A 15,927-nucleotide genomic window follows, 5' to 3' on the forward strand; every position below is an offset into this window, starting at 1 on the left:
CAGTTCCTCTGTGTGTACCACCAGCTGACTAGATGCCAGCCAGGTCTAATCTGGACGCTGCATAGCCACGTCTGAGCAGTGGTGTCCCCACACTAATACTCCATGTCTCTTTGTATGCCTATACAATGTCTGAAGAGAGTTAGCTTACATTCAGCCCCAGACTAGAGGAAAATTTGCACATACATGTCTTAAGACAATTTCCACAGATGAAATTGCTAGAGGGCCTTAGGTCCTGTTTTTTAAACACATATTCTCAATTTCATGCACTGTTGGTGATTTTATTGAAATCAGCAGGACAAAACACAGAACAAAACCAACAGCAAATCTGGCCAAAGACACTGCAAAAACCAGCTGCAAATAAAGGAGCAAAAGTTGCATTAAGATTCATACAGATGCTTAAAAGCTAGATGTGGTTACACAACAGGAGCATTTTCTACAAATAACTCTTTAAGCCTCTCCTAGTCTACAGTGAAAAGTAGATTTAAAACCAGAATAACTGGTAAGACAGATTGCTTGGAGAGGAAATCAGAAAAGGAAACAAAATCAGTAATGGATTGTATACTTAGCTTGGAAAGAGTTCCGTGACCAAATTCTAATTCAATTAAATTTCAAACTCAATTTCAAAATTATGAATGTTTCATGATGTAGTTTTAAAATTGTGATCATTGCTTTGAGGAACTGTTAGAACAGGATTTGTTCTTTATTTTCCTTATACTGTGCACAAAGAACATCTCAGTAAGATGAAAGGTGATATATTTTAAGTAAGAAAACCCTTTAAAAAAAAACCAAACAAGAAACAAAAATCTCAAGCTACTACTCTCCTACCTCCTAGGAATATCTATTCTTGCTTTCCTTATTGATTTTGTTCCTTGGGTAGAACACTACTCAATCATTAAAAATAAGTCAATTACCATAGTGTTAATTAGACATAAATGAAAAACTAATAATTTAAGTACTTGAAATATTTGGATAAATGACTATTTCCTTCTCAAAAATTCCAAGTTTTCTATGTTCTCCAATGCTAAATTCAACTAATACTTAAACTGCACTCTCTCCTGTTATAGATATTTCAGATGACAGTATAAGCTTCCCTCTTTTTCTTTTATTAGAGAATATGAAAAGCTTTCTTTATTCAAGAAGGGAATAGCAGAAAAGAGAACAAATAGAATTATTGTAAAGTGCTCTATAAGCCATCCATAAAGTTTCTGTTTCTGTCACATTGTTCCCTGGAACAAGTCTGCTGCATGCCCAGTTTCCTTAACTGCTGAGGACTGTAAATAACCAAATTAAAGAGTTTTACTCATGCCGTACAAAGGAGTTAAGCATGACTGCACATGTATGAACAATTCTGATATACATGGAAAAGGACTCCCCATCCTTTCTGAAGAATTTCAAGGATATTATATACTGTGAGACTCTATTCAAGAGCTTGTTAATATTTCTTTTACTTTATTACTTATGTTGAGTCAGAGCAACCCAATCTTCACTAGAAACATCTTACTAAATTCCTTTTTTATAGCTCCATATTTTATAATAAATGTACTATTTATTTTTTCAGGGTAGTAAAGAAATACTTAAGAGAATCCAGTTCACCATAAGAATCCAGTCAACATGGCAACAAACATTAGGTTACAAACCCTATACTAATGCGTTTTCAGTTTACAGGATAGTTTTCAAAAATGCTTAAAAAATACAGAACACAAAAACATTTGAAAGCATCTACAAAACCAGGTAAGATCACCTTCAATTTTTCAATTTCTTTGATAAGTTTACTAAGACCTGGTACCTACTTTCCTGCTTCCACTTGAATCAGTTACGTTCGATTCTAGTTTGCATGGATTTTTAAATAGCAAAGGAGAAAGTAACCTTACTAAAAAATTACTCCACAAGTTAATAAGATTGCCATAGCAAATCAAACTTTCTGAAAAACTGTCCTTGTCAACAGAATAACTCAATTTTTTTTGCAATGCATGTGATCAGCATATACAATATGCCTGAAATGGACTATAGGCGTCAGTGTTCTTCAGACATCACTTACACATATTCTCAAAGCTGCCACAACTATTAAAACAAACAAAAAGACATCACAAGAAAAGTGCCATCATAACCAAATCTTTGTTCCACTGTAAGGAATTACAATGCTGATAAACTCCACATTAGTGAAACTGAAGGGTGAGTCACAGAGTAGCTGTAAGAACAATTTTTCAACAATACATCTTGAAGAACTGCATACATGAACAACCACTTCTTCAGTGCTTTTCCAAACTTATGCAATGCTGTTCATGACTTACTAGTTGCTTGCTGGAGGAAGAACATATGCTTGGTTTTGTTTGATTGCCGTTACCAAAAGGTTTCTTAGAGAAGATATTCAAGAATCTTCAGCTGTTACTGAATATCCACTGACCATCAAGATACTTGTTTCTCACCAAGTAATTCTTGACAATACAATACAGTTAAAAAACAGCCAGAGAATCTTAGTCAGAAATTAATTAGTCTGTAAACCTCCTCCCATATTCTATTTTAATCTGGAAAGCTTTTCAAAGGGTTTTGCCATGTATAGTAGAAAGAGTTCTACAAATGCCTAGTGGATATAGTATTTCCCTTCTTCACGTATGGCTTAAAAGAAAAAGAATGGCAAGGCACAGATCTGATTCAAAGTTCAGCATCACTTTTTGTGCATAACTTGACAGGTGGTTTCAAGTTTGTAGAACAGCCTTTAGCTAATATTTACACAAATCTAATCTTTAGAAGGATCCAAAAATTACTTTGCCTTGAATCTGCAGGTCAAATAGATCTCCCTGATTCAGGCAGATGCATCCATCACCAGAATACCTTCAAGAGAGCTTGAACATAAAAAAAAAACCACCAAAAAATGTAACATCATTATGGACTTTTATTAGATCCATTCAATATGGACAGCACAACTATATTTTGACACAACAGTGTGCTCAAATTAGTTTCACCAGGCTTGATATGGTAACTTCAAACAAGCAGCTATGGAAAAGGGGATGATGCTTGCTGACGCTTAGGTCAGCTTTCCAAGATCAGAGAGGCTGTTCCTGCCATAAAATCAAAGCCAACACTAATAAACTCCGTTATCTTCTCAGCAATGATTTATCTTTACTTTTCAAACTATGGAAAACAGATGTATGGTTTACATTTTGGTGTAATTTTCTATTAACTAACAAGCCATCAAGATTCAAAAATGTTTAGAAACCTGAACTCCAATTTGCTACTTCCATAACTGTAAGAGACATTTAATACAGTGGAAACAATCCATATCAGTTTGCTTATATGGTTACTTTAAAATACTCATGACATCAAAATGGCCTGTTTGCATATACATCTATAGCAACAAATGAACAAGTGCTTGAAGAAAAACTGCCCTGAAGTTCTTTTCAAAACTAAGGTTTATGTTAATGAAGTCTTTTGCATAAATTAGCCTCCCATAAATATTGTCTTTTCCATTTCTGTGTGCTAATACTTTGTAATAAGCAAAACTGCAGTTAATGCAATTTCATACTAGTAATCTCTCTATACACCCTATATTTTAAAATGCAACTTTTTCCAAATATCAAGACATAGAAAAGAACACACAAGGGTCTAAGAGAGAACAGCACCACTTGTTTGGAGTAGGGATATGAATCTTAACTTTGCATTTCTCAGTGTTTAGAAATTTAAGTTTAGCCACTCCCCATATTCTAGAACTTCTACACTAATGAATTGCCACACATATTCATTTTGACATTAAATTTAAAAACTTAACAGATTACAGCTCAATTTTGCCCTCCTCCCTCACTCCTTTTTAAACACAGAAGAAATTAACTGCCTACTGGACTCTTCTTATTTTGCTGATGACTAGCATATCCAGTCTTACTGTTATTCTACAGAGGCCAAGCTCACCTTCCTTATATGTCCTCTCTGAGCATTTGATAGAGGATGTTCCAGTGGTTTCAGGTCTACCTCCCTTATGTATCACGAGCTTACTGTCTAGCTTTCTCAAGTAATGTTGGGTCACTGCTATAACTACACTGATAAAACCTCCTGTGTCAGACATATATACAGGAAGGAAAGCAGTTTCTTTCTGAATTAGCTCAAACAACATTCAAACTTTGTGATAAATCAAATAAAATACACACTCCGTAACAAGAGTGCCTTTTCTTGTTGTTGGATAGCCATGTCATTGTAAGTACAACAGCACAGACTCACAGCTTAATTCTACTACAACCACTCATGCAGATAAGGTTCTATTTCAGATTAAGAACTAAAAGAAAAAAAGAGGGAATAGAAGTACTTCCCTACTTTATAAAGATGCTTGGAAAATAAACACCCTTTTAAAACAGTTAAGTTCTGTTACAGTATAGCGCTCAGGCACTACAGTGCAACGGGCCACATGACTACCTGTGACTGATGAACAGCTTACTGGTTTGTCGTGGTTTAACCCTGGCTGGCAACCAAGCACCACGCAATCACTTGCTCACTCCCCCCTGGTGAGATGGGGGAGAGGATCAGAAGAGTAAAAGTGAGAAAACTCGAGGGTTGGAATAGACAGTTTAATAGGTAAAGCAAAAGCTGCACACGCAAGCAAAGCAAAGCAAAGGAAAGAATTCATTCAGCACTTCCCATGGGCAGGCAGGTGTTCAGCCATCCCCAGGAGAGCAGGGCTCCATCACGCATAACGGTTACTCGGGAAGACAAATGCCATAATGCCAAATGTCCCCCCTTCCTCCTTCTTCCCCCAGTTTATATACTCAGCATGACGTCATATGGTATGGAATACCTCTTTGGCTAGCTTGGGTCACCTGTCCTGGCCGTGTCCCCTCCCAATTTCCTGTGCCCCTCCAGGCCTCTTGCTGGTAGGGCCCAAGGAACTGAAAAGTCCTTGACTTAGTATAAACATCATCCAGCAACAACTAAAACCATCAGTGTCCTATCAACATTGTTCTCACACCAAATCCCAAACACAGCACTGTACTAGCTACTAAGAAGAAAATTAGTTCTATCCCAGCTGAAACCAGGACACAGTTAAAGCTGAAAATTTTCAGCTATCCTTTAATGTGCAAATTTAATTATATCCTTTCCACTGTACTCTTCCTTAAAATGCTCCAGTATGTTCTTTATATCCAAGTTCTTGGTGATCAGTCCCCTTGCCCACCAGCATCACACTCCTCCAAATAATTCTGTGCTCTGGAGAGTTTTAAGAATGGAAGGGGAAAGACAGAGAAATCACAATCCTTTCTTCAAAACTGAATTTAAGGTATGAGGCAAGTACATCTGCTCATAAGACAGAAGTTCCACTTTATCTCAATACCATATCATCAGCTGAAAAACACACCATCAAGATGAATACTGATGAAAATAATTTGAGTAGTCATCCATTTACTTCAGTGGCTTTCCTTTTTCCTCTTCCACTCTCTGCCTTAAAGCTTGTGGAAGGGTATACAGCTACATCCTATAAACAGGATATAACTCCCTATTGAGCCCCTTGGCCTCACCTTTTGACTACATCCATAAAGGGATAACTCCTGAGCTCAGCTCACACACATGCCTGAAAGGGCAGGAGACCAAGATCTGCTCACCACTGCATCCACAGGATTCTCTGCTGCAATGTATTTGGCAGAAGGGAGAGAAGTAGTGTTAGGAAGAAGTATGCCCTATATTGTTCCATAGAATCTGCTTAAACACATCTTTCAAAATCATTTTTCCTCATCTACCTCAATACTGGCATAAAGGCAAGGCTCTTGGCCTCGGGCTAAACAAAAGGAAAGGTTCAGGCTCCCTGGTTATATTCCAGTCCTTAGTTCTGGCCTTGAGAAATGGGACCCAGCCAGGTTGGTGGGTCAGAGAAGAACCTGGATACAGCAACTGAATAATTCCATGATGTAACAGGTCATCATTGCCCACAGCTAAGCAGCAGAGATTCAAAAAATATTTTAGAATAGCAGAAAATACTCTTAGAAGCAAGAAACATTTTTTGACAGAGGGAAGAGATTTCCAAAGAGCACCCCAAAGGATCCAGACAGAGAAGCAAGGAATATACCCAATGCACACTTTCCGAAGATGCCAAGAAGCATGAGAACTTACATTACATCAGTATCAATGATTCCCTCAAGCTATCCGATTGTTGCAGCAACTATAGCCACAAATTATTTTATTCCTTATTGCTATTCACTGACTTCGTCTTTATAAAAATCTATGAAAGGATAGAGCTGTCTAGTTTTGCAAGATACTTCACAAAAAATATAGCAGTACTTAGAGTAAAATGAAGCAAGATTAAGATTGGCAATTAAAATAAATGCAGTGCTGCACAAAGAATCTCACTTATGAATCAGTGTCAGGGGACTGCTTTTGGATTTCACTCTCATTCATTGCTTTTGAACATATGCATTGAAATTTAAGCCAACTCAGTTTACTGTATTAAAAAGGTAAGGTGTTTTGTACAGTTGCAAAACACAGCATGTAATTTTCTGTTAATAATGTTTGGAACCTGAAATTTATGACTGATGTATTTTCCCAGCCATGTATTCTGATTAATTTAAAAACTGAGCCATGGGGCCTCACATAAGAAAAAAGACCTTCATTAAATATAATCAAATTAAACCTCAATTTTTTCTTCTTATAAAAGAAAAACTCCTATATAATCAATACAACCACGATCTTTTCAGAAAACAAGCAAAAGAAATACTATGATTGATATCTGATTTATGACTATAGGCACATCAAGATCTGCTTTTACCTTGCTCTATAATGGAAAGATTCTCAGCCTTTACCACTGAAAATATCACATGAAGCTACTCTTGTTTTGCTTCTTCAAAGTAACTTAATTACATTAACAACAAGAACAAAAAAATGCTGATATTTTAGCTTTTAGTATAAAATACTACAGGAAAGTTGCTCAGAAGATAATTAAACAGTAAGTATATTTAAGGAACTTTTATTTGATGCAAACAACAGTTCAGTAATTTGAAGAATAAAAAAGGTCTCATCCTTTTATGTTCATTGGTAATATTTCTACGGAGCAAAAATAAATCACAAATTTCAAGTAAATAGTTTAAATTTTCTTATACAAAAAGTCACCTAAACCAGTTAAAAATGTCAAGCAACAGAAAAGTTCATTTACCAGAAGCAAACATGAGGCTTTCCCCTATTTGTATTCTGCCAAATTTACCCTTTGTATAGAAGAAAATTAAAACCAAAATTTTTGATCACATATTACTGCACATAAGCCAAGAAATAACATCCATATTTAGATACTTAGACACATGAACAGGTCTGCATTGCATATTGTAATGTCAGACAAATTGCTGGCCCACATTTTTACATATTGCAATGCACTGTCACAAAAATCATTTATGCAAAATAGCTTTAGCCTTTCCCACAAACAAGAGGAACCTGATCAAGCATCCAAGCCCACGAACCAAAGGCAGTTTCAGACTTTCAACAAATTGCTCTGAAAAATTAGGTAATACATTTCTATCACTTACACGTGCCAAAGTAATTTTTCAAAACTGAAGTAATTAAACGATGCACTCCTAAATTTGCAAACAGACAAAGCATACTTCAGATTAACCAAAGTACAATTAAACTAGTAGATTTGATCAAGTTTATTGTTGCTGCTAAGAACTAGATGTGGAACGCGTAAAGTTCACTCTTATTATCCAGAGAAGACTTAAGAACAACTGTGAGAAAGAGAATAAAAATATTTACCTTAGTAGCAAAGAAAAAAATAGGAAATAACTCAAGCAGCTTTGGGGCAAAGCAGTGTGCCGTAAACGTCTCCTATTGTACTGGTAACAGATCAACACAAGAAAGGACACCAGTGTGCAACTGCTGAATTCCTGATGTCTACTAATAGCAGCTTATCCAACATCTACTTCTGAAAAACTAACACCAAAAACTAAGGCCCCTGAGAATACATACAATGCCCACACACATCCCAACATACTTTTTGGGATAGGACATACACACCATGCCTAAAAAAAAATAATATATCCTTGCAAGTAGGAACAATCCATGCTAGAGAACCGAGATCTTCCTAGATTACTGGATTTAACTGGTTGTATACAGTTTGGTTTTGGCTTTTGACTAAACAATGCCTGGAATATTTTTCAAACTATGAACCTGTTCAGTCCAGAAAGGAGAAAAAAAATAATTAGGGCTAAATGGACAAAGTGTATATTAAAATGAATCCTCTGCAAATCCAACATATCTTTAAATACTTCTAACGCCACAAGGGACAGCCAGCTCCACTTCTAGACTAAGTTGAAAAGAGGTAGTCACTAATAAGTAAGAAAAGAGGAAAACCAGGAAGATTGTAGAATTCTCATGAAAGTGATGTTTTTTCTACAAATTCAGTTAAATTCAGTTTAAGAGAAGCTTTAAAGATTTCAGCTGAGAACCACCACAATAAACTCCTTGCTGTAAACCATGAAATATATCCTTTACTACTCTGAAATGTGGCTTAATTTACTAGAGAACTTCAGAGAAAGTTATAACATGCTTGATCCATCTGGCAGTGCATGCACATGCAAGATGTTTAGTGGGTTATTACTCTGACCTTCCCACACGCAAATGCAGTTGCTACCAGGAACTCTAAGACAGTGATTCCAAATTTCAGATTTGTGGAATTACAGACTTTCACATTGGTATCTTTTCAAAAGCACAATCTGTAATAAGCAAGCTGAGTTGCAGTCTTTTCCTGTCCAAAGGAAATATGCTTTTACTCCAGTTATTTCCTTGCAGCACAGCTGCTTGCCCCACTGATTTCAGTGAGTACAACAGTATGTCTGTTTCAGCATCAATAGATTGTTATTTCGGAAATAAATTTGAGCTGAACTCTTAAAGTTTTCTTGATGAGTTAATATCCATAAGCTATTTTTCTCAAAGGTTTGCCAATTTTGTCTTTGTAGAAGTCCTATACATGAAGAATTTAAATATATGCTTAAAATTTATACTACCGTTTTGTCTACAGTTTTCAGCTGTACCAAAAAAGTATTGGTGAGTAGCTCTGTGCTGCCCAGAAGACTGTGAGAAGCATCAGAAGCTGGTTCACTGAGCCAACACAATGTGAATACAGCTTTTCACCCTGGAATACACCCTTTCTCGTCACTCTTACCTAGAAGATGAGAACCTAATTGATTACTCTGCTTCACAAGTGATACTGTTTCCAGCAGTGCTAGAACTCAAAGATAGACCATCATGTTACACAAATGCCATGGAATTTTACATTGCTACAACCTACCACTGACTACAAATTACAGTTATAGGCTCTGAAAGTCATCTGGAATTAAAAACCAAACACACAAGCATAGAACACAGAAAAACTTAGAAGCATTGTTTTAACTCTACCACACAAAAAGATGATTAAGCAGCAGTAAATTTTTTAGTTGCACCTGTAAAAATATGAAGAGGACCTTTGAAGAAATGGCAAATCTTCACTCAAATTTCAGATCACAGCAGCATAGAACACAGTATATTTAGAAAGACTTGTAGTGAGCAATGAAAGCCTGTGTTTAAAGTTGTGTTGTACAGATAATGAAATCCTATAATAACAATTATACAATGAAGGAGTAGCATTCGGCATTAGATTCTGCAGTGAAATTACCACTACTTTTTTTTTAAACAATAAAGTCTTTTTAGGAGATATTTGAAGACCCAAAAGGTGTTTCTGTGCAAGACTTAAAAAACATGCACTCATTTGTCCTAGAACTAAAATCTGCATTATATGTGTGGTGCTTATTTTGGAAAACCAATTCTTCAAATATATTATAAATGACCTCAGACATCTCCTTAACACAGACAGTTACAGTTTCTCTCATTACTCATATCTGTTTCATACTTTAACAAAGTAAAATTTGTCTTGTTCAGAATGCAGTAACTGTAAAACTGGTAACAGCTCCCATCTCAACATAGCTGATCAGTATAGTTATAAGAAGCAGCAGAGAAGGTATTCACTGAAGCTCTGAAAAAAAGAAAAAAAAAAGGATAGCAAACATGACCTCCTCATAGCAGGCACAGACTCGAAGGGAAAAGCTTCATGGATTCCCTAACAACATACAGTGGCATTAAAACCAGAATAAAAGGCATTCACAGATGTTAGAACCAGAAGAAAAAAGTTTTACAATTCATTCTGACCTGGACAAAAAAGGCCACAAAATTTCACCATAAGATCCCTTAACAAAAATACTATGAAAATAACCTTCCATAAATTTCCTCTGAGCTAGAGTGTATCTTTCAGAAAAATGTTCAAGGATCAGGAGAGAGAAAAACGTTGCTTCTTCTTTGTTAATGCCAAAAGGGACTGTTGGGATGGTTCAATCTTAATTGCATACTATGGCTACCTCGTTCATATAATAGCTTAACAAAATTTCAAACCTATCCATAAAGTTTGATTAAAATGTTATTTTGGGTTTTTTTACAGTACAATGCAAGGCTTATCCACGTGTACAATAAAGGTATGATTTTAAAATTTAAAGTTTACTGAAACAATGTAAAAAGTTGTATAGACTTTCAGTATACATAACATTATTTTTAGCTTAAAACAAGTCAATTTTACTGAGCCCATAATGAATGGGCATTAGTGCCTTAAGACAGAATGACTATCTAAATGGTGTTTTGAACTAGTTGAACTAATCCTATTTTAAACTGGATTTCAGATAAGTCACAGCAATGATGTTGTATGTGACAAACCCAGGACATTTTCTTGGGAGAGGGATGTATGAGAAAGGAAAAGCAAAGGACAAGAAATACAAGGAGGTAAAAGAAGGAAAGATAAAGCAAAATATACTAAGCTACATGGAATAAGAGGGATGCAAGAAGTAGTGGAATAATGATGCTAAAAGGCAACACCAGAAAAGATTTGCTACAATCTATTAAGAAAGATAGGATGAACTAAAAGAATGTTTATAAAAATTACATCTCCTAGTGTATGAAAATGTTTATAACTAAAATTGGCACAGAGTAAAGCAGTGAATGCTATTTCTCTCAATTGGAGTGAGGACACTGTGGAAATGACATGAATATTTTCTATTATTAGTCAGTTGTTGAAAAATAGACTTTTGCTTATAAAGAGATATCTTTATGAATTATGAGCCTTTTAAAATACTGGAGTTCGCCTAACTATTTAGCATAAAATATCCTAGGAGGCAGGTTATCAGGAAGTTGGAGAAAAGGATGTAAAACTAAAAATACACATGAAAAATCCAAAGTTCAAAGACACTTTCTCTGAAACGTGCCTGGATGAACACTCAAAACTTGATTTGTAAGAGAAACATAGTTGCAATGCTATTCTTTCCACAAAACTTATTTCTGGTATTGTTATAAGAATCTTATTCTAGATACAATAGCAAAGAGACTGATATCAGATTCAAACATATTTTTTCTCCTGGAAAATATGTCCCAAGTTATTTTAGAATATGTAAGATACATATGATTTCAGAAAACACAAAATACACAAAAACATTGCAGAAAAGTTATAAACCGACTTTAAAATTAATGCACTGCTTGTGTGACAGCTACTAGAGTCATGCCAATCAGATAAGTGTCATTAAAACCTTTACACGTTACTAAAATATACTATATAAATAACCAAATACAATACAGACTACAAAAAAGTCTACTTCAGAAACATTTTAGAAAGCATACATGCACCGTATATGGCTCTCAGGGCTGTAAAAATTGCTAATTTTCTGCACATAGAATCGTGTGAATTCAAAGGCTATCCTTTTGAGACTAGAGCTGAATTCCATCAGAAAGTTTTCAGCATTCCCTATCAAGGACATAGAAGTTTCATCTGAAATCTTTAGAGTGAGCTGACAGCAAAGATGTCATAATTTTATGTCCTACTCTAGATACCTATTATTGATAGAAATGGAAATTTTGCCTGTTGTGAACCTCAAAAAAGGAGAGGGGAAATGTTCATATTTCCAGGATAAAAAAGGATATTTAACAAGGAGGCTAATAGCTTACAAATAAGCATTAGTCATCCTGAATTAAGTCTTTAAGAGTCAATACAATCAGGTTAGCAGATAGAGAAGAGACAGCACAATAAATTTGTTATACAGATATCAACTCTGTACACATGCACATAAACATAATTATATATTCACAAAGATGATTTCTACATCATTTCTTATTAGATCAGCTTTGTAAGAAAACACTTTAATCTTGATTTCACCAGCAATGACATACCTGGAACTGCATTCATAAATAATCCTGTATACAGCTGAAATCCTCTCCCCTGCCACTTTGTCTATTTTTGAGACATGACAGCTCTATAAACATAACTATGTAAGAAATTTAAATGCTAAACATTAAAAAAGGAACCCTGAACAGTCAGTAACATTGATTTCACAATGTGAAATTATCTACTTCAGTCTGAAACCAAAGAAGCCAAAATTATAGCACCAAGAAAAGCAATTTCTAGAAAAAGCGTTAAATCTGCAGAAGTGACAATCAATCAAATATCAAACCTACAAACTATTCTGAATAATTTCCTGTTCGTATTACTAATTTGAAAATACCAGCCCATTGTTTACCAGTTCATTTCCTCTTTCCACATGGAGACAACAATATCTGAATTCTCCTAAAGACAGAACCTTTTTGTAAGCCTATTGTCACACAGCCTAAAGTGTGGAGGCTTCCCAACAGAGTTGTATTTATAGTGTAAGAGGTAGATGGGACTTTATAACTGCCTTATTTCATCATGTCAAAACATCCCTTGGAAAAAACACATTTCATTTCCAATTAAAAATATAAAAGAATCTTAGGGCTTGTATACATAGTATTTCCCACCACTCCAGCTACAATGATTCATTTACAGTAGTACCAGTCCATATACAGACACACTTAAACCAGTTTGAATCACTCATATAGCAGTTATGTTTAACAAGATAAATTACCAGATTAAACTAATGTAGTTGAAGTACAGCTTAAGACTATTTAAGCATTCCCACATTAGGAACTTGCATTGGAGTAAAATCATTTCAGTTACACTGTAGCAATATTTCCAATAACAACAATCCCATAGACAAGTTTCACTTTATTCCCCAAAATAACCATATAAGGAAACATATAAGCTAACTATTAAACATTTGCATTTAATTTCTAACCACAGGAGTAGCAAATCTAAAAGAACAGGAGCATACAAGATATAATGCAATTAACATTAAAAAAAAAATCTTACCTTTATTAGATTTGGATGACTTGTTCTTGTTAGGTTTAAAACAAGAGACCCTTGATTTCTCTTCTCTATCCTTAATAAATTTCTGCACATCATCCAATGAAAGCTTTTGAAGGACAACTACAGGCTTAGCTCCTTTATTTAGATCTTCAACTAGCCCAATCTTCTCTACTTTGCCCTTCTGTTCACCTTTCAATTCAGTTTTCCTTGACTCCTGAGTGACATTGCCATCTTTATCACGCTTGATTTTTGGAATGACAAAATGTTTCAACGCACCAGATCTTGCCCCCAACAAATAACTGGGAAACTCTGCTTTATTGTCAGCATGTACTTTATTACTGTCTACTTTACTCTTATTACCATCTGTCCTTCGTTCATCCTTGCTGTTGGATGATTTAAACCCAGGTTTATCAGGTCTTGATTTACTAGAGTCTCCTTTACTTTCCTGTTTAATGCGAGGGCTGTCAGGTCTTGATTTCTGATCCCCAGAAGAAAACCTTTCCCTTGATTCACCAGACTCATGTCTATGTTTCCTTTCAAATTTCTCCATTTTTGAACCATCAGATTTAATACCATGTTTAGAATCATGTTCAGTTTTGGTTGAGGATCTCAAATATTCAGGCCTTCTAATCTTGGATGGATCTCCTCTGTATCTCTCCAACTCCTCCCTGTCCTCGGGTCTTTGTTTAAGGCTATCATGGTCACGCCTCAGTGTATCAGAAACTGAACGCCCATCAGGCCTTTGTTTTGTTGGATCAGATCTACTTTCAGATTTTATCCTTGAAGGATCAGATTTCACATCTAGTTTATGCCTAGATATTTCAATTTTCTTATCTGACAATGGCTTACTCAAGTCCCTCCTGTTATCATGTCTATGTTTCAGCATTTCAGGCCTGCCTTCACTCTTCTGTTTTGGTGTTTCAGGCCTGCCTTCACTCTTCTGTTTTGGTGTTTCAGGCCTGCCTTCACTCTTCTGTTTTGGCATTTCTGGCTTCTGCCTTATTTCCTGCTTGCCAGTATTTTGTTTTCCCTCATTTTGTTTCATCTCCATTTGCCTGCTCTCATTTTGTTTTGATTCTGTCTGTCTGTCCTCATTGTGTTTCACTTCCATTTGTCTGCTTTCATGTTTAGCTTCTAGCTGTTTGTTCTCATTGTGTTTACTTTCCAACCGCCTGCTCACATTTTGCTGAAATTCCATTGGTCTGTTTTCATTTTGCTGGATATCTGTCTTTTGACCCTCAAAGTCTGATGTTTTCCTAAAAATCTCAGGATGGTTTTCAGGTTTAAATTTAAGAACTCTAACAGTGTCTTCTTGGGAAACACACACAAACCCATCGTTATATTGCTTAATTTCTTCAGGTTTTTTGATGGTGTCCAAATCCTGAGTTACTGTTGCCTGAGAGTCTGCTCTTCCTGCTTGCTGCAGATCAATACTAACCATCAACGCTGGCCTCGCCCCATTTCCTGTAGAACCTGTCTCCTGAGAAGCTGATCTATTTCCTCCAGTAGCACCTCCAGCCTCCTGTGGTTTGTTTTCTTGTTTTCGCTTCTTCAGAGGCTTATCTGCAAATTAAAAGAGAAAAATCACAAATGCTATATATAAAAACAGGTAAATGTCCAAGCAAAAATGTCCATTGCCCTCCACCCTGACCAATTAATCCTCCTCAGCATGTATGTGCACACACAACAAAACTCACTGAATTTAAAAGAATAGAGCTTCTCTAACTAATACTTTTTAATGTATTCAGACTATCATTCATTGTCAGTCTACCACATGTGCCAATTAATCATTAAAAAATACCCTAAAAAACATATGAAATCAAAGTCCTATTAACATTCCCAAGAGAACCATCTATTAAAGCAGCTGCAATACATAACAACCAGAAAAAAAACCCCACCCAAACCAATTTACACTTGAAGGAAGTTTTGAGGAATACTACTATACAGATTCTCTTCTGCAGATTCAGCCTGCTTCATTATACATGAACTAAGCAAGGATCTGCAATGATTAAGACAAAGGTTCTCCCTTACTTGGTTCAGTGCATCAGTTGAACTTCACACATATTGTAGCCAGGGAACACAGGAACAACAATGATTAAAATAACTCCAACACTCCATGCTTCTATTTGAAACAAGGACTATATAAAGAGTTGGAGTCTATACCATAACACATATATATTAAGTGGGGGGCCACTGCACACTTAAAAGCTTGAGTATTTTCCCTTTGCAACCATAATGCTTTTCATGGATGAAATAAAAGGTTCAGTGATAATTTTATGTAGTGTCAAGAGTCTGCAATAACCCTTTCAGTTTACATTGAAAAAAAGAATCATTAAGAGTAGAATACAGAAAAATAAAAAGTGAGCCAACCACACACCCTGTAATTTGGTAGAATTCATAGAAACAAGAAGCACATGGAAATATCAAAAAGAGTATATTCTATTATTTTAAAATACAACCTATTTATACTGCCAACATGGTACTTTAAAATTAATTTCTGCCATGAAACTCAAAAGCCCTACCTGCACTAAGGCTTATATTCTCATTTCTCAACTACTGTTTTGCAATCTGTCAAAAAAACCCAATTATTTTCTCTGTAATCAGGGAATATGATTTTAAGTCTTAAGTAATAACCAAACACAGGTTGGAAATTCTATTGTAGATATGTCATCAAAACATCTAGACCACAAACGCAATATAAGAAAAATAACTTATTTTGTGCCTAGATTTGTGGTGGTTATCACCAG

General features: G+C 35.5%; 1 protein-coding gene across 9 annotated transcripts in view; it reads right to left on the minus strand.

Moving 5' to 3' along the window:
• LOC130141959 (nipped-B-like protein) overlaps window positions 1–15,927 on the minus strand; it is a 167,648-nt gene that overhangs the window by 49,216 nt on the left and 102,505 nt on the right. For 8 of the 9 annotated variants that reach the window (XM_056323291.1, XM_056323289.1, XM_056323284.1 and 5 more), the window contains one exon: window positions 13,184–14,743. The exons of the other annotated variant lie outside the window; for it this stretch is intronic. In XM_056323291.1, coding sequence (XP_056179266.1) covers window positions 13,184–14,743 — 1,560 coding nt within the window. The remainder of the gene's footprint in view (window positions 1–13,183; window positions 14,744–15,927) is intronic. 9 annotated transcript variants of the gene reach the window in all.

Source organism: Falco biarmicus, chromosome W (genome assembly GCF_023638135.1).
Source record: "Falco biarmicus isolate bFalBia1 chromosome W, bFalBia1.pri, whole genome shotgun sequence".
Lineage (NCBI taxonomy): Eukaryota > Metazoa > Chordata > Aves > Falconiformes > Falconidae > Falco > Falco biarmicus.